This window comes from Carica papaya, chromosome 3, assembly GCF_054855325.1.
Source record: "Carica papaya isolate Zhongbai chromosome 3, ASM5485532v1, whole genome shotgun sequence".
In the NCBI taxonomy this organism is placed as follows: domain Eukaryota; kingdom Viridiplantae; phylum Streptophyta; class Magnoliopsida; order Brassicales; family Caricaceae; genus Carica; species Carica papaya.
The window spans coordinates 22,132,014-22,151,853 of record NC_142311.1 but is presented as its reverse complement, the minus strand read 5'-3'; the positions used below and the strand labels follow the sequence as shown (position 1 = coordinate 22,151,853).

At 34.5% G+C, this 19,840-nt stretch overlaps 1 protein-coding gene across 4 annotated transcripts in view; it reads right to left on the bottom strand.

The window, feature by feature from the left end:
- EDR2 (ENHANCED DISEASE RESISTANCE 2) overlaps positions 1-19,840 on the bottom strand; it is a 71,589-nt gene that overhangs the window by 26,167 nt on the left and 25,582 nt on the right. For 3 of the 4 annotated variants that reach the window (XM_022047410.2, XM_022047407.2, XM_022047409.2), the window contains exons 4-9: positions 15,305-15,370; positions 14,853-14,956; positions 10,820-10,887; positions 10,620-10,736; positions 10,385-10,440; positions 10,187-10,287 (exon numbers count right to left, since the gene is read on the bottom strand). In XM_022047410.2, the coding sequence (XP_021903102.1) occupies positions 10,187-10,287; positions 10,385-10,440; positions 10,620-10,736; positions 10,820-10,887; positions 14,853-14,956; positions 15,305-15,370 (512 nt within the window). The remainder of the gene's footprint in view (positions 1-10,186; positions 10,288-10,384; positions 10,441-10,619; positions 10,737-10,819; positions 10,888-14,852; positions 14,957-15,304; positions 15,371-19,840) is intronic. The other variant, XM_022047408.2, reaches the window with a different exon arrangement.

The window sequence follows — 19,840 nt, the reverse complement described above, 5'->3', positions numbered from 1 at the left end:
TGTAGATCTGCCTGAACCGAAGAAGCCGTTGAGCCGAGCCGATTGCAACCCGAGCCGAGCCACTGCACCAAGCCAAGCCAATTTTTAGTCGGAGCTGAGCCATTTTTTGAGCCGAGCTGTTTTTGAGCCGAGCTGTTTTCGAGCAGAACCGAGCCAGACAGCCAAACAAATCTGATTTCAGTATTTTTCTATCCTTTTTTGGTTATTTTGGTATAAATTAAGAGATCTATTTTCCATTATTGGGTATTTTTTTTTTTGTCTTTAGCATTTTAAAATGACATAAGCAAGAAAAGTGATGGTTTCTTATTCGGATAACTTCTCATTACAAATAAGCCCCTTAAAACTTGATGAAATTAATTATCTTACTTGATCAAGATTTTATTTATTGTTTATCAAGATTAGAAGATTGCAGGGATAAATTACAGGTGATTTGGAGTATAACAAATAGAACTTTGAAAACTCTTTGGTAATCTCTTGGTTAATCAATTTCATGCAACCTTATATTGCATGAATATATTTGTTACTCGATACTGCAAAAAAAATATGAAATACAACATCTTTTACATATTCACAAGTGGGTAATAACAGTCAAATTTATGAACTCCGGAATAAAGTTCATGGCACAAATCAATGAGATATTACTATTTCATAATATTTTTCTGAACTGAGTGAATTATGGTAGGAATTAAATTACTATCAAGACTTTCAAGCAGATTGTCCTGCAAATGCAGTCAAATTTTAGAAATTGATAGAAAAAGAGCGAATTTTATGATTTCTTAACTGGTTTGAACACATAATATGATTAAATACAGGTCCAAATGCTTGGTAAGGATCTTTTTTCTTCATTAGAACAAACTTATATCTAATAAGAAAAAAGTAGAAAAAGTATCATGTTTTACATAACACCAGTTGAGAAAGCTGCATTAGTTACTCATTTTGAACAATCCAAAAATATACAGAGGTGTGACTATTGTGACAAGTCAAAGCACACTAGAGAAATTTACTGGAAGTTGCATGGAAAACAAACTAGAGGTCATGAGAGAATAGTGGACCTACAAGAGCTCAAGAAAATTTAGTTGAGAAAAGTGAAACATCTGACCCACCAATAGTTAGAGTCTTTTCGAATGAGGAGATTCAAAACCCTAAAGCGTATCCTTTCTTAATTTAACTCTTCATCAACTATAAGTGCAACAAATCTACTAAAATCATAATATTCAAACAAGAAAGATGATTGGTACTGATAAACTGCAAGATGACTCTTCAAAACCTGATCTGCAAGTTGGGCATGAGAGATATCCTCGGACCAACTTGAAGGAAGGAGAGTGTGAGTAGTATAAGTTATTATTTAAGTATTTTAGTTTATTATTTATTATATTGTATTATGTAATTAGGATTCTATGAGAATAATTATATCATATTATTAGAATTCTAATAAAATAAAAAGTTTCTTATTAGTAGATTATGAATTTTATAAATACTCTAAGTGTAACAACCTAAAGGGTGATAATAAAATTATTATTTTTCTCCTAAAATTTACAATACTAATAATATTTTCACATTTATGCTGAGAATATTTCCACACTAGCTCTCAACCTGGGTTAAAAATGTTATTCATCTCAAACTTGAAACTTAGGCCTTTAAAGCTTTTTCGAGGCAAGGCTTTCATTGTCTGCAACTTGTGACCTTGGTGGTATGTAGACCAGTTAGATAAGATTGCCTTCTACTTTTTCTTTGATGAAGTGATGATCAATCTCAACATGTTTAGTTTTGTCATGATAAATTAGAGTTTTTACAACACTTAAAGCAAACCAATTATCACAAAAAAACTTCATAGGGTCTTATAGGTTGATTCCTAATTCCTTGAGTAATCTTCTAATCTAAATATCTTTACAGATTGCATTAGCCATAGTGCGCAATTCAGCTTTCATACTACTTCTAGATAGCACATATTGTTTCTTTCTTCTCTGGGTGACCAAATTTCTCCATATATATGAACAATAACCAAAAGTTGATCTCCAGTCTGGGACAGATCCTACCCAATAGTATCACTATAAATTTATACATCTTGTTTTGGACCTGATGCAAAATCCATAACCAACTATGCAATCCGAACTCACACATACACAATTACCATAAAAACTTAATTAACCCACAATCAACCTGTTATTGGAATTAAAATAATAGAAATAAATGAATTGATTAAAATGACATAAGAAACATCTTGATAAATTGAAATCAGTTCAACAAAATGAATTGATTAAAATGCTACGTGTTACCTTAATAAGTTGAAACAAATTCTTTATGCAACAAGAAGGTTGAAAGTTGAAACATGTTACCTTAATCAGCAAAAGTCCTAATATAAAAAAACTACTTTAAAGTAGGACTCTTAACTAATTAGCAAGGACTTCTCAATAACAACTACTCATAGGTGATAACATCATAATTTACACATGACTAAGATACATATTAAGGATTCTTTATGCTTTTAGTTGGTCGGCCCTTGTAGTAGTTTGCTCGGCTAGGACTTAATAGATGAGTGATATTTGGCCATACTTGGATAAATACACATGTTAAATATGCTTCAGAAGAGAAGTAATCAGCTAGGATGCTACCAAGAAGAGTGATCTGCTTCCAAGAATGAAATACCCGAGAGTCCAAGAATTTAAGGACTCTTTTGTAGGATACTGACGGTCGATTGCTTGTAAAAGATTTGTAGAAGATTTGGATGAAACTCATGACTTGTAGGACTCCTTGTTGGCCAATTTTGATGAGTTGTAAATGAATAAAATCTCTTGCGAAGGAGCTGGCCGAGAGTCCATGTGTATGACACTTTAGTGCTCGGTATTCATGAGTTATAGGACAAGTTATTGGCCGCCTCTCTCCATGGCTTCATGGGCTTAGTCTCCATCTTTCAAGGCCTTCCAAGTTCAGCCCAAAACTTTCTTCTTCATGGATCCATCCTTAACATAAGCTTGAAAGTATTTCTTGAGTTTATTGATCCATGACCTTGTGATCAATCCACTTGACATGGTGATAATCCATCCATATAGCCTAAGTGTACCCTGAGTTGGATCCGTCCGATGCTTATCTCCATGTGGACGGGCTTCTTCATGACTTGTGTCTTGAGGAGCTTCTTTAGTTGTATCTTTTTTTTAAAAAAAAAAAGAAGATAAGATGTATTGATGTGAGGTGCCAATGGAGCACTATCCATTTACAAAAACTTTACAATGCAATTAACATATCTACAATATAACCTAAATTTTCAAAATATTCTACATTATACCCTAAAACAGTAGAGTCAAAATAATGAAACTATTTATTCTTCATGCTATTAAAATCTTATTCAAACCCCTCAAAATCTTTGTTTCTCTCCTTCTAAATAGCCCAGAATATGGTAAGAAGAATTAATGTAAGCGCTTTGTTGCTCCTCAAGTTTTCCCATGCCAAAAGTTCGAGAGAAACAGAATCTACCATTACCCAAGAAATTCCCAAAAGTCCGAGTATTATGCTCTAGAATTTGTGAGATTTTAACATTTCAAGAGTAGATAATTACATGATTCAAGAGATCTCTTACATAAGAAACACTTGTTGATAGTAGTGTGCCCTTTTTTTATCAAATTGCCCATTGTAAGGATTTTCTCTTTTACAGCTTCTTAAGCAAAAAAAGCTATTTTTACGAAGGCACGCGATTTCCAAATGATGTTTTAGAAGAAATGATATTATTCATTAGAATTATGACCGGCTAAAAAAGAGTAAAGAGAGCTGACACTGAAGAGGCCATTTTTTTTTTTAATTTCCAATGTAGTTTATCATTTTGATTTTACTTCCTTAGTTGTATCTTGTTCTCCTCTAATGTGGCCGTGACCTCCTAAGCTCATGTGGCCATGATTTCTTTTGTAGCCATGAGCTCTCATGTATCCATGAGCTCCCATGTAGTTTATTTTGATTTGTGCCACCTTGATCTCTATCAAGGCCATTCTTAAAGAATAAATTCTGGTAAGGTGTTAACTACAAGTATCTCAAAATCCTATAAGCAACCTCTGTATGTTCTTCTTGTGAATTATTCATGAGTTGACTTACAATGTTAACAAAAACTCCAATATTTGGACGTGTATATAAGAGGTAAATGAGTTTGCCTACAATCTTTGGTACCGAATTTTATCAACTAGAACACCTTTTCTTTTCTAGACATCCCCAACTTATGGGTGGTTTCCATAGGGGTCTCAGCTAGTTTAAACCCCAACATCCCACATTCGGTAAGCAAATCTATGATATATTTTCTCTGAGACATATAGATTACTTCTCTTGATCTTGCCACCTTCATTCCTAGGGAATATCAAAGATTTCCTATATCTTTAATCTCGAATTTCTTAGCCCGAGTTTTCTTAAAATTAATTAGTTCTTTTGTGAAATCACCAGTGATAATTATCTCATCAACCTATTAAAATAGATAACTTACTATGGTTTGATTTCTTTATAAATAGTGTATAGCCCGCTTGACATTAGAATATCCACATTGTTGCAGTAGTCTTGTGAATTTTTTGAACCAAACTCTTGGGGATTGCTTAAGACTATATAATGACCTTAACTTGTAAACCTGATATCTCATATCTAGAGTTTCAAATCCAAGAGAGATCTTTATATACACTTTTTCAACTAGGTCTCTACTTAAGAATACATTTTTCAAATTTAACTAGAATAGAGATCAATTCAAATTTACAGCTAATGAAAAGAGAGCACAGATAGTATTTAGCTTACCCACTAGTACAGATGTATCTTGATAGTCGCCATAACAATGGTAAATCTTTTTGCCATAAATTGTGCTTTATATTGGTCGATGCTTCCTTCATCCTTAAGTTTTACCATAAAGATACATTTGCACCCTACCGCAGAGCAATAAGCCAGCTCAAATTATTTCTATAATTTTCAAAAATTATAGTACCTTCATTTGATGAATTCGAATTGGACTCTTATTCAGGTTCAGGCAGTGTTTGAAAATTTTTCTCCAATATGGGAACATGTGCTCTCCTTGCATAGGTACAAAACTCGTTGTGCACATTATTTCTTAGTAACTTCGGAGGTGGAGAATTATATGCTGGAAATACTTACTCAATGCTAGAATTTACACTTCGAGGTGCGAATTCAAAGAGATCTGGAAAACTTGGGATTGGTTCTAGAAATGAAATCTCAAAATCCCGATACTAACATTCCTCATTGTTTTCTCTCTCCACCTAAATGGCAATATCGCGATAAAATGCTTCATTCTCAAAGAAAAAAGACATCCACAAAATGGTAATATCTCCGAGTGGTTATGGAATAACACTTGTACCTTTCTTATTTGGTGAGTATCCCAAAAATATACATTTTATAGTATGAGGGTCGAGTTTTTCACAGTTGTGAGATAAATATGGACAAAGTCAGAACTCGAAATACTTTTAGTGGAATTATTGACACAAGGCAAGAAAGATAATGTTTAGGACGAATTTTGAATGAGATTTGGAAGTTGAAAACACAAAATGGCATTCAGTTTATGAGGTAAGCTACAGTAAGGATGGCATCCCCCCAAAAATGTTTTGGAACAATAGTTACAATTCTCAAAGAACACGCGATTTCAAGGAGGTGTATGCTTTTTCTTTCTGCAATCTTATGTCATTGTGGGATATTTAGACAAAAACTTTGATGGATGATTCCTTAATCCAACAAATAACCTCCCAGAACATTATCTTTGGCATTATCTATTCTAAGGCTTTCATTTTTGTTTAGAACTAATTTTGGATCATTTTGTGAAAATTTCGAAAGAGTTACTCAACTTCTGACTTTTTTTTAAGAAGAAAAACCCATGTCAAATGAGTGCGATTATTAGTAAAGGACACAAACCAACGAAACCTAACTACATGCTTAACGCGAGCTAGTCCCCATAGATCTCTATGAAATATTATGAACATATGAGAGAGTTTATATGAATGGTTTGGAAATGGATTTCGTGTGTGTTTTAATAACTGATGACTTCATATTGAAATAATTTTGGATTATGTTTTTGAATATCAACGACAATAACTTTTCAAAGTACACAAAATTGGGATGAGCTAACTGAAAATGCTATAAAATAATGTCATTATTGGAAGCATTAATTAAAGCGTTATGTGAAACTAGACCACTAATATGTAGAGCTTGTCCACTTTCAAAGTCGTTACAGGTGAGGAGGCACAATCCGAAACACTCCTTGCCATTTCCAATCGTCCTCCCTGTGTCCGTACCTTGAAATTCACACAAATTTTTAAAAAATTTAGCGACACAATTATCACTTCAAGCCAATTTGCTTATAGATAACTAGTAACAATCTAGTTTTGGAACAAATCACATAGAGTGAAGTATTAAGTCAATGACTTGTGATTGTGTTACATGGAATAAGGTTAGTAAATAATTAGGAATCTCCAGTCATAAAGTCAAAGACACCCGAGTCAAGAATTCAGACAATAAATTGTTCCTTTCCAACATTAAGGGCATATAGGATGTTACCTTTGTGAGCCATAGATCTCGAGGCTATGGAGGGAACAGGTGAATTGTTTTGCTGTACAAACAATTGTTGGAGTAATTTTGGTTGTTTTTTGTTGAAGACAGATGTCCCAGTACTTTTGAGCTTTTCTCTTGAGGTGGCTGAATTACTTCTGCTCTGCCTAAGTTTTGCATCTTCTGATCTCCCATGAAAATCCCAACATTTACCCTTAGTGTGACCAAACTTGTAACAATGATCACATTTTGGTCTTTCCTTCCTTTGTTTCCAAGAGTTGAGTGGTCGTTGTCCTCCTATAATTATAAAAGCAGTTGCTTCGATATTATTGAATGAATTATGAGTTTCCATCATGACTTTCCTGCAGCTTTCTTCACGCCTAACTTCAGTAAATGCTTCACGAATGCTGGGAATTGGTCGTTTGGGAAGGATCTTCCTATGCACATCATCTAAGTTTTTATTTACCTATTAAGAAGTTGTATAATCTCTTTTGTTCCAAAAGTTTCTTGTGATACAATCACCATCTCCCATTTCCACATGTTTTTCAAACACATCATGTTGCTGCCAATGATGGTTGAGTATGTTGAAATATTCAGTGACAATAAATTTTCCTTATGATTGATCATGAAGAAGGCATCTGATTTCAAAAAGTTCAGACGTCCTTTTTATGTGTGGGTGTGCCTCCGTTATTGCTTCCCATATTTCTGCTACAATTTCGTAGTGATAAAATTTTCTCCTATTTTACTCATCATTAAATTTAGTTGCCACAACGTTAATTGGTTATTTTCTGTTTTTTATGCTTGATATGTTGTGTCTTCCTTCTTCAGTTGTACAGCTTCACTAGTAAGGTATTCACCGTTTCCTTTTCCGGATCTGAAGGTGAGGATTGATTATGACCATCGCAAGTAATTCTGGCCATTTAATTTGTGGCCGGTGATAGTGAGGAGCTAGCCGTTGAAGGCTCCTAGTTGGCTTATATGACTTGGGATGACATCTATCGAGGAGGCTCCTTTCTTAGCAGCCACGGACTTTTTTCTTTCAAGAATGCAGGCTGTCAAAGTCTGAGTTGATCAGATACCATGTAGAAATGGAGTAATTTCTTTCTGCACTTCGAATGGCTGAAAACAACCAATATATACATACTTTATAATTAATTACTTTCCTTTTATAGGAAGATTTGACAATTAGTTTACAGTATATAAGGAATCAAAAATAAAATCTAATAACGTTAAAAAATCTAGCAATTAATACCAAAAGATACAGCTAATAATAGTTGGTTTTTTACTAAATCAAAAATTAAAGGCTGAAAATAATGAATTAAATGCTGAGAATATTTCAATGTTAATGCTGAGAATATTTCCACATCAGTGTTGAGAATATTTCCACATTAATGTTCAGAATATTTTTATACTAGTGTTGGGAATACTTCTGCACCCTCTGTTCCTCATGAATGAATGAAAAAAAAAAAAAATCTTTCCATCGTTGGGGGCGTGACCTGGCTAAGCCCAAACATGTGAATCAACTTAGTCCAGAGTCCCATGTGAAACACATGAAACAGATGTCCAGAGGAAGAGCTTGGTGAGGTCAACGGATTTCTAACATCTTACTCATGTAGAACTTCCGCTGCATGGCAGTCCATGTAAACACCTTTACTTTTGAAGGAATTGGCATTTTCCAAATACCTTAGCAATAAGCATGTGGTTAGTGCTTGGGGACCAGACCTCGTTTTCTAAATATTCTATTTTTCTTCACTAGCTAATTTCCAATAAGAGAGACATCTCAAATAACATCTACTTGTAATCCAAAGCACTCTACTGGTCATAAATGGTCCCATCTAGCACCCAAGTCAACATAGGAAAGAGCTCTTCTGATTATACACCAGTGACTAGCCTTATAGGTTGATAATCTGAAGCCTTACGGGCATGATCTTTCTAAGGGACTAATTAATAAAGAAAGAATTCATGCAAGTATTAATTTTACCAATGAGGTGGAATTCCTCAAAACACTTTATGTTTTCATTAATGAAATCCCAACATCTCTAAAGAAAGGGTAAAGTAAAACCATTGGGAACCGGAGCCTTATCCACACCAAGATCCCAGAAAGCCCTCTTAATTTAGCACTCCTTGAAAGATCTCTTGATCCATTTAGCTCACTCCCCATAATCAAACACCAATCAGTGCCCTCAATAAAGGACAGTCGATATTCTCATCTAAATACAACTTCATAAAGTAATCCGTAATCATTCAGCCAAAAAATCGCCCATGCTCCATAATAATTCTTCCTCCCTCTCCCATTCCCCACCACAAAAAGAGTTCGGTATTGGCATCACCTTCTTTTAAGTCATTTCACCCTAGATTTCTGCCTCAAAATAATATGTTCTAACAAGAATCTCCTCAAATAAATTCTTAAAGGGGACCAAATTGTTGTTCATTAAGTAACGTCATCTGAGGCCAATCTATCAAGAGTAGCAATCTTATCAAGAAGGTCATTTTCTCTATTGTTAGAAAATTATTTTGGACGAAAATAATTTTAGTTCACTTAAATAAACATGCTTCTACTTTCTTTTAAAAGAAAAAAGGAAAAATCTTAAGAAAATGGAGATATTTTCCTAAACTAAACAGGGCCTAAGCATTTGTGACAAGTAAGACAACCAACAACAAATGTCCAGAATTTAACTTCAGTGTCACAAAATACAAACTGGAGCATTATTAAACAAGATGCTGATACGTATCACCCTCAACCAGCTATCAGATACAACCATAACGACAAAAAAGAAAAAGAAAAAAAATAACCTACCCAAGATACAAGGCCAATTTTATAGTCATAGAAGAGAATGAACAAGTAAAAAATGATAAAATAACAAAACATTCGACAAGAAAGAGATGGACGATTGAAGAAACTTAAAACATGAAAAAAGAGATGGGAAAGGGTGGAAGTGGAGAGGATTTGTGTGTATCTCTCTGAGATCTCTTTCAAAACACTCTTACGAGATCAGATTAAGGAACCATAAAATTCAAAAGATGATCTTATTTGGTAGTTAAATACAAATTTAAGCGGTTTGCATTAGACAATATAAAAGATGAGAGTTCAACAGGCTTCACGTGTCCTATTTAACATCTGTTGGGTCCTATTCTGCGCGCAGAAGAATATCTGCATCTTTTATCATGGAATTGGCTCCTTCCTAAGATGAAAATTTCACAGAAGAGTGACGGAACATGCAAACTCAAAATTAGATAATTCCCTTGATTTGTCCTGGTAAGTCTCTTGATAATCCTATTAATATTTATATACTTGAGCCTCAAGATTGCTAAGAAGCCTAATTTACAATATCAAATGCCAACTAACATTATCAAAAAAAGTTGTAATAGATGTAATATTATTCTGCCATTAACCAGGGAATGCTTAAAATCTATGCTTTTCACACTGATTTGGACATACTTTATACTAAAACTAAAAAATAAAAGCTTTAGCAAGAGCATTTATGGACAAAAGGTCTTTCAATCACAATGTCTATACATGTACAAACACTAGAATCTCCCCATGCTGGATCAGTGGACACGCGCCCCACATGGACATAGAGAGAGAGAGAGAGATTTTCTGGATAGGATAAGCACTATTAAATGATATTATATATTCGAACTATGAAAAGTATAGTTGAAAGAAGAGAACACATACTCATATCGTGTTCCATCCATGCTCATTACCAGACCAAATATTTCTTCACAGGAAGCCTCCACAACACCTACAGCCTTCATGGCTCTAGTACAGCTCCTTGGCTGCACCAAGAAAACCGTAATGATGATTGTGACCCCAAATATCTGAATAGTTTAGACAAAACAAGATCACAAATATAATAAGCAAGCAAATCCATACAAGGTAATCAACTTCAAGAAGCTCTTCAAAAATGCGGAGTCCTGCCACATTATATACTAAAAGTAAGTTGTTAGCAATTTATGAAGCCCCAAGAACATAGATAAAAATCCAACTTATCCAGTTCCTATAATACATGAAGGTTTTCCAGAATGCTTAGTTAGGAAATAAGAAGAATTTGATTGTCATGCCTGAAGTCAATCGCCAACCAAGATAAAATGCTAGGGAAGATACTGACCATTTTGACATTGAAGAAGTCGCCAGTGCTTTCCAGAAAATGCTTGATTGTTGACATTCTGGTTTGACAATTCTGAGTCGAACTCCTTAGTCCAATCGAGTATTGATTCAGGTGGACCTGCTAGTTTCTAGAATATGGTGAGCTTCAGCGAGATCGCACAAAATTAAGACAAATCAGAAAGAAGAGGAATCAAGAAGCACCATTTCCAATTGTTGTTCTCCGCAGTAAATTTGGACGAGTATCATCTTCATCCTCTGCAGCACTGAATCTGACAAAATATTTGAATATTAAGGTGTGACGCCAAAATGCACACCAAGCTAGAAATCTAAATCAGACTATATAGGTTAAGTACAACATCAATACATCAATGTTGTTAGAACAACTATACAAAATCTGTACGCACAAGTTCCTTTCCTACTCCTATATTGCCCCACCTAGAAGGCACTAAGGCAACTTTTCTAAAATCAAATGGCAAGTGCATCTACATAAAGAACAAATTATGGCATCATCTCAAAGCAGTAAAAGACAATCACTTTTAACTGTCAAGTTTAAAGAGTAAATCATTATTAAGTTAGAAAGAGGGCGAAAAGAGAAAAAAAGTGGCATCCTCTCAAAATAATTACCGCCGAACCAGAATCATGATGTTTTCTGCAGATAGGAAAGGCCTTTGACCAGCTAAACATGAATTACTGCACTTTTACTTTTCTTGCAATGAATTCCCATAAATAGTAACTAGCCCAGTGTTAGCATCGGGATAACAGAATTCCACTTTAATCAGTGTTAGTCCAGTGTTAGCAAAAAGTTATCAACCCGAAATGAGTAGAAAGCAGTTATGGGACTGATTTATATTTAATTCTCTACTAAATATCTCTCTAATTCTCTCATAAATGTATCTACTTGTTGCAAATTAAGTATTATGAATAAAAATTCGGTAAACAAAAATTTTAATTACAATTTTTTTACATCAAAGGAGGAAGAGAAACTAAATTGTGCATTTAGATATTATTGTGTCTAATAATGTATCAAGATATTGTATTATGTGTAATAAATCTGCACGATATGTATAGGATATATGTATTGTCTAGGTGAAGTATGAGATAGAAAGAGGATAATAAGAGATACTTACTAAAATCTGAAATTAGGACTAATTCCATAATGAGTACTGTAACTACTTCCTCTATAGTAAAAATTTACATGGCTGTAAAAGGAAGAGTATGTATAGAGACTCTTACTCAAGAGATCATCAGATTCTCTCTTAATGAGCCTAAATTTCATTCAAAATAGATAAAGGTTGAAGAACTCCAAAACATTCAATAAAGTCTGCAAATTGTTATATTCACTGTCCCATAACTATATCCATTAGTAGGGACCCTAACAAAATAGAGCAAGATTGATCAAGAGACATGGTTTATTTCCTTTTCCAATGTCAAGCTTGCACAAAATCTTCCCATTCCCAGATTTAAAGACACAGTCGACAACTTTCATTAGCGACTGGAACTGCCTCCAGGATCTGCCGACCTTCACAAAATGCATGTTACCTCTCCCTCACCACCTGGCCTATAGCCCTATATATCTATTGGCAAGTACTGTTAGAATTAGTTTGTAAATGCTATTCGCCAAATTAATTAGTCATATATCCGTCACACCAACTGCACCTTCCACCTTGGGATCAGAACTTGAAGCTTGAGTTCAAAAAGGTCATGAATTTCCTGTATCATAGAAACCCCCAAAAAGAGACAAAACCACCCCTAATAACAGCACGAACTTTACTGCAAGAAAACATAGAGAACTGTTCGGTTCAAGAGCTTTATCACTGTTGCAGCTCATTAAAATTTCTAGTCTCTCTTTAGCTGAAAAAGGTCTTTCCAACCAAGTAATGTCTCGAGCCTCAATTGTGCCAAACTCCACTGCATCCAAATTTGGTCTTCTATATTCCTCTTCAACATATAGCCGCTGATAGAAACCCCTAAAAGCATCATTCAAACAACATCTCAATTCGTGATCCACCCCTCCCACCACAACTGTAACAAGGAAGTTTGTCTTCCAGTGGTAGTTGGCGATCATGTGAAAAATCCCCTCTTTGAGCCAAACGAGTCTAGATGTTTGCCACGAACCACCTCTTCTATAAGTAACCATGCACAAGCTAAATCTTGGCTACTTTCCTCCTTTTTCTATTAAACTCTAATTTCCTCCTTTCAAGGTGTTTCCTTGGCTATGACATTGCTACTTCTCCACTCTTTGACTCGGGCCTTTGCAAAGGCTAGTCATTCTGAAATTAGTTAAATCCTCCTCGTTAGATTTGCACCCACAAGGACACATTAATATGTAAGTCTTCCACCTTGAACCATATATTTTTGGTACAGAAACAATTGAGGCACCATGTAATTCTATTCAACTCGAAACAAATAGGGTGATAATCTGAGGTATTTTTTGGGGGGATCTTCTGAAAAATGTTAGTGGTCATTAACATCAAAGTAGAACAAATCAAATACCTATCAATATGGGAAAATGAAGCATTATCCTTCATGTTAGACCACATCCACTAACCACCTGAAAAAAGATCCATAAGGTTTAGATCCTTCATGTCTGGATTCAGCATCGCATGCCTCATAGGCTAATATAGACAATGTTTCTTGCTCAATAACAACATATTGAAGTCTCCTCCTATGACTTCAAGGGTTGTTCCATGACTACTTGACTTTCTCCCAGTCATAGAAACTGCCTATTAGGAATGGTAGCCAGTCAAGTTCCAAAGGGATTTGCAAAACCCGAACCCAACCAGGTTTTAAATATATAAAACTTGAATACTCCCTGAATCAGAGCCAGGTTGACCAAATTTATTTTATTTTTGGCCCAACTGCATTCTGGTTAAATCCACTTAGATCTGAATTTCATATAGATTTATTATTTATATACATTAAGTTAAAATATGTATTATATATACACCAAATAAAAATATATAACATATATTAATTAAAATTAAATATATAGGATTTGGACAGGATTTTTGCTTGTAAACCTGAACCGACTTGGATTTGATTAAAGATTAAACCCACCCGACCCAGATTTAATTAAAGATTAACTTGACTAGATTGGACCAAGTTTTCTTTAACGAAATAACTGAAACGGGTTACAGGAAAGCTAGGTCGTGGTCTCTTTCTTTTTCTATTTTGCCATCTCTAGTGCCTATTGACTCCTTCACAGTTATTCTCCATTTGGATGGACCTTAGATTAAGATCTTGGGCAGCCAACAATTCTTAACAATGGTTAAGAAGAGTAGCCTTTTGACTTTCATGTTTGAATGAGTACTCAACTAACCAGGTTGGGGCCTTTACTCAGAAGCCCAACCGTAAGAAGAGCTACGTGCCTTTCCTTCATTTTTTAATGTTAGAAGTTGTTTTCCCAAATTGCCACCAATCAACTAATACTGCAAGGCCGAAGCATAAGACCCCTTGAGAACCATGCTCTCTTGTCGACCTCTTGGCAAAAAAATGCTAAAGGATAAGTGGTGATTATATGCTTGGCAACAAACGTTCCACTTACACCCACCTTGATGGACACGTTTGAGGCCTGAAAAACCTGCTCCAGCAGTGCCTCATCCTCTGACCAACAGGATTCAACAAGAGCCTCTTTCTTCCCTTAGACCTCAGCTTCTGCTCCTCCACGGATGAGAAGTCTCCACATACATCCTTCATTTTACTCCCTCAATTCACCAGAAGATGCCACTTATGTTCTTCCCCAACCATATCATTAAAGAACTATCTACTCCCCTAGGGACACAATCCTAAGACTTGTTTCCTCTAAACCAAAAAAGTTTACAAAGTAATTTGAACAACAACATGATTTCTAGATCAACAACTTACGAAGTCTAACCCTAGTCTCCTTCTCTAGTGATCCTAAGAATATATTGGCCTGCCCCTTCTAAAATGATATTAAACAATTTCCTTCTATCATTAGGAATTTCTTAGGTCCTAGGAGGCCACAGTTAAACAACCAGTCTAGAAAAGAAAAAAGAGCATGTACCATCCTTAATGAACTGCCATTACAAACTGATTACAGTCCTTTATCTATTATAGCAAGTACTACATTGTATATGATAATATTACAAATGCTCACTGATGCATATATTAACCCCAAGAAAATAATAAACAAGATAGAGCTCCAGAACATGGATACATTTGTTAGCACCAATTTACAGCCTACACAAAAGATATAATGTCAAAAGGCACTCACTGACTTTCATGGTCTGATGAAGACGCAATTCTGCCATTATCCATCCCAGATTTATATTCAAAAGATAAATATTTGTTACCATTTACAGCCTGGGAATCTTGATGCTGCGTGTAAAAGTATCAAACTATCAGTTTCATGAGCATTAATCCATGCAATGAATGGATAACACTGACATTTACCACAATACATAAGAAGTATCCAATTCATTACAAAATCAAATGACTATTGTATTGCAAAACAAAAACAATAATAATAAAATAATAGAATTAAATATACAACGCTTCAATGAAGTGCACCAAATAGAACAGGCAAATCAAAAAACAAACTCAAATCTGGCAATGGGATGTTGAAACTGGATCACAAGAAGCCTCACGAGAATGAAAAGAAAAAACAAAGGTTGAGCCAAAATATTAGGAAAAAAAAAAGACAGAAAGAAAGAAAGATAAACAAACCTGATCGATTACAAACTCAATTTTTTCTTTCCACATCAGTGCCTCCTGGATGTTGAATGCTGCCATCTAGGAAGAATAAAGACATGTGGATGGAGCACAGATGATCATTACACATCAAAAGGAACCCAATACATGAAATGAACAATTGCAACTAAAGTGAAAAGTACTGAAGAAAATGAACAATCTGGAATGTACTAAGTAGAGGATTTTATGTTTTCAATTTTTTCCCTAGCAAAAACAATTTTAACATTCTCTTTTCTGTTTTCTTTTTAAGTATGGTCATTGACAATGAAAGTAAAGTTGAAAAATAAAAATAAGGAAAACATGCTTAGAAACAATGTTCCCTCTTTCAGATAAATACTACATTTATTAGAGGAGTATTATAACATATTCTGTTCCATCCGTCCTTCACATGACATAGAACTATTATATTTAGCTTATTAACATATACATATATATATATATGTACCTTTTCTGTAAAGTTGTAGAAGTACTATCTTTCCTTTTTTGAGTCGTAGCACAATCGTTTATCCCTTTTGTTTGACCATTTTCATCTAAAAGATCTCAGCCACATATAATTTTCAATCATTATCAGTTTTAAATTTACATTTTTTATTATATTCTTTTGTTTGGACTGCTGCCTTAAAAACACTTAATAAAAATAATTTGCTCCAAAACTTATGTCGTTTTGCTTGAACTGCTGCCTTAAGTATGCTGAATATAAATGACTTGCTCCAAACTCGCACACACATCGTGATTTGTCTCTTGGACTATGTGTTATGTGTTATCAAACTGCAGAGAATCAGAATCATCTCTTTTTGCATTACGATTTGGCGTGAAATTTGTAGCCTATCTTTTTGACATTTCACAAGTGGCTTGGGCTATTTCTGGTAATCCTGAGGGGCTTATTATATCTGCCCTCGAAGGTTTTGGGATAAGGAAACAGAGCTTGACATTATGGAGGGGGATAATTTTGGCCACTTTGTGGGTGATTTGGTTGGAGAGAAACACAAGAATCTTCAAGGATAAAGCTACACATTTTCCATGTGCTGGAGATAAATTGTCCTTTTAGGCTTACCTTTGGGCAAAGGCACGAACTTTTTCAGGAGTACTTTGTCTTTGTTGCATAGACATGTGACAGCATTCCTTGATTAAAGGTGATACATTTTCTCCTTTCTGTTCTGGGAAGATATTTAATTGTCCGTTGTCTTTTTATGTATTCATCTTTTATCTTTAGAATACTTCTTTTTCTATCAAAAAAGATTGTTCCTTTAGGACCTCAAATGTCTCTAATCAAGGGCCTGTTATGAATTTTTGGATAAAATATGTTAGGAAGTGAAATCTCACACTCCATACATCTACCTAAATACGATTTAATTTTTAATAGAACATGTTTGGAAACTAAATCTTACACACTTCATACATACATATTAGGACACCCTTCGTTCTCTATCATTAAGGTTATGTACAAAAGTACATATCCGAGTCCTCAAAATTGCCGGTAAATTAGGACACCCTTCTTTCTCTATCCTTAAGCAAAGAAAATGATGCATGATAAGTTTTTTTATAAAAAGTATAAAATATCATTAAATACAAGCACCAAGGAGATGCAAACCATGTACAAAAATATTTACATATGACCAAGAGTTTGGTGTTATTGGTAATCTGTGCTTACACATGATATAGCTAGATGTGTTTGTTCTCTGCCCGTCATAATAATGATGAAATTAGGCTCATTGTACAATATAGCACTATGACTATGTTTCTCTCTAAATATTCGATGTATGTGATTTTTTAATCGTTATTCTGCCTTTATAGATATATAAATATATTGCATGATAAAAATGTTATGATACCGTAGTGCACTACTCACTGAGATTGTGAATCTCACCCCACATATCATCCTTTCAGATACTGAGGATATAGCTGCTGAATAGCGAGTGATACAGGAGGGCGATTTTGGACTTAAGCTCTGAAAAGTTTAAGACTTGAGATTATGGTTTTATATCTAATCAGTATTGTAATGTAAAAATTTTTAGAGTCTCTAACTGTATGTAAAAATTGTACATACGTCAAAGGATGATAACGCTTCTGCGTTTGATTGTAACAATAATATTTTATTATTCATTTAAGAGTGTGCTTTGGTCATACCCTATGAAAGAGAGTTATGATAGTCTACACCCCTGGATGCCTTAAAGGGAGTACATAGGCCCCCATTCACCATGACTACAAAAGATGTGGTGGTAATACAAGATTTAACCCACTTCTGCCACTGGTCCCTAAAGCCCATCCCTCCTTAGAATATAATCAACAAGATTTAACCTGCTTTCCTACTTTTTCATCAATCAAACTTAATATAGGCTGGTTATACCTACATTAGATTCTTGCTTCTTCCACCCAAGAGAAATAAATAAGATCATTCTCCAGTCAAATCAGAGCCCATAATATGTATTTTCCATTTAACCATTATATTCATGCTTATTAAAAAGAATAGACAATTTCAAACACATTTGTACTCATGGATTGAGTAGCAGACAACATTGAATAAGGAATAGCAGATAACTTGGACAAGACAAAGATGAACAGGATTTGCAATGGAGAGAAATGGTTTTAGAACAGACCAACCACTATAGTCTAATATTCATCATTACTTTGTAATAAATGAAGCACTTGTGCCTTTCCTTGTTTCTAAAGATTTCATAAAATGTACCTTCTAGAGACCCAAATAACCAATCCAGCCATGTATTGCTAAAGATCAATTAAACCAATATTTCAAATGAACATATTCAAACTTGAAGTATTTTTCTGATTTTTGAAAAATGAGGAGCAAAGAAATTGACTGAGAAAGATCTCTTATTCTTATTATAAAAAAGTTGTGATTGGATTGACAGATATTTGGTTAAACTAATAATCTTCTAATTTGAGAATAATCAAAAAATCGAAAGTGCTAAATCAGAACACGAAAAAGCGACTAAGTTTGCCTAGTTACTCTTTGAATGGCTACTTCTTTACTATTGCGCTCCATTTATCACCTTAATATATTATTTTCTTTATTATTGTCAACACATAACAAATCAAATGATTACAATAGACAATATATAGTTAAGTTAGAATTATGAACACGATCTTAGAAATCATCAAATCCTATAAAAAATCATTATATTTTTGAAGTGCGGGTGTCAAGTAATTCTTTCTAGCAAAAGAAAAATTCTCTTAGTTCCTCAAAAAAATTATATTCTTTCTTTTGGTTTCCAAAAATAAGGTGTTGGGTTAAATCCCGCAATTGACACAACTTGTGTTTAGTTGCTAAAGGAAAGTTTGGAAACCTGAGCAGATTGCCAATAAAACGCTAGAAGAATGTGCGAATGACATCAAGTCATCACGTCTCTTATGCCCTAGACACAGATAATATAATGATTGGGACAAAGGATCACAATCCCATAAGAGTAAACACCCTTTAATTCAAATTGTAGGCCGTCTCTTGCCTACATGAAGCCAAAATCGTTAGAAATCACTAGGTCAGCCATACTATTAAATTTGTTCAAGGACCTTGCACAGACTTCCCATCAAACAATGGAGAGCTGATCATGCTTGGATTTGTTACCTTAACCTCAAGGAAGAGGGACGCCCAAGGCAAGCTTAGTGACTGAAGTGAACTTCTAACAAAGTCCATTTAGTGAAATGTCAAGGATCTATGTCGAATTGGTAGCTATATGCAAATCAAAGGAATTTCAATATATTCCAATTGGACAAATTAAGGTTAGTCTTCGGATTATTGCATTGATATTTATCAAATCTATCATAATAAGGATATTATAGTAAAGGAAGGGAGGCTCCTTGGTTGAAATTTCCATCAATTTTTGACATAGCCCGAGACAATGATATAACAATCAAGGAGGCACATCTTGGCAATGGAATTTTTTTTTTTTTGAAATAAAAAAGTGTGTAGTATACATTAATATTGGCACAAAGGGGTATCTGCCCATGTATAAAGATTTACAATTCAATCAAAGTGTCAATAAAATTCCCTAAATCCTCATTTGAATGAAGAGGATGACCAATAACAAAAAACTAAGGGTCTGCACCATCTATTCTTGAGTGAGTTAAAACCATCTACATTATCAACCCCATCAAACGCCATTTTGTTACCCTCCTTCTACACAACCCAAAAGATGGTAAGTTGAATTAGCTCCTCTTGTTTCCTCCTTCCAGCCATATCCTTCCATACCCAAATTTCATCTCTCATTGAATCTATCATCATTTAGTTGATTCCTAATAGGCTATAGACCATGGTCCAAAGTTTGTAGACCACTAGACATTAGAGCAAAACATGGCTACAGGTCTCCTCCGCCCTCCTACAAAAATAACACGCATTTACCAAAACTTTGTCTCTTCTCCTTAGCTTATCAATTGTCAAAATACACTCTTTGCTAGTCTCTCATGCAAAAAAAAAAATCAGGGTAGAGCTCTTTCCTTCCAAATCTGTCTGAACGAGAGAGTATAACTATTACCATCATGCTTGAACAGTTGCCTATA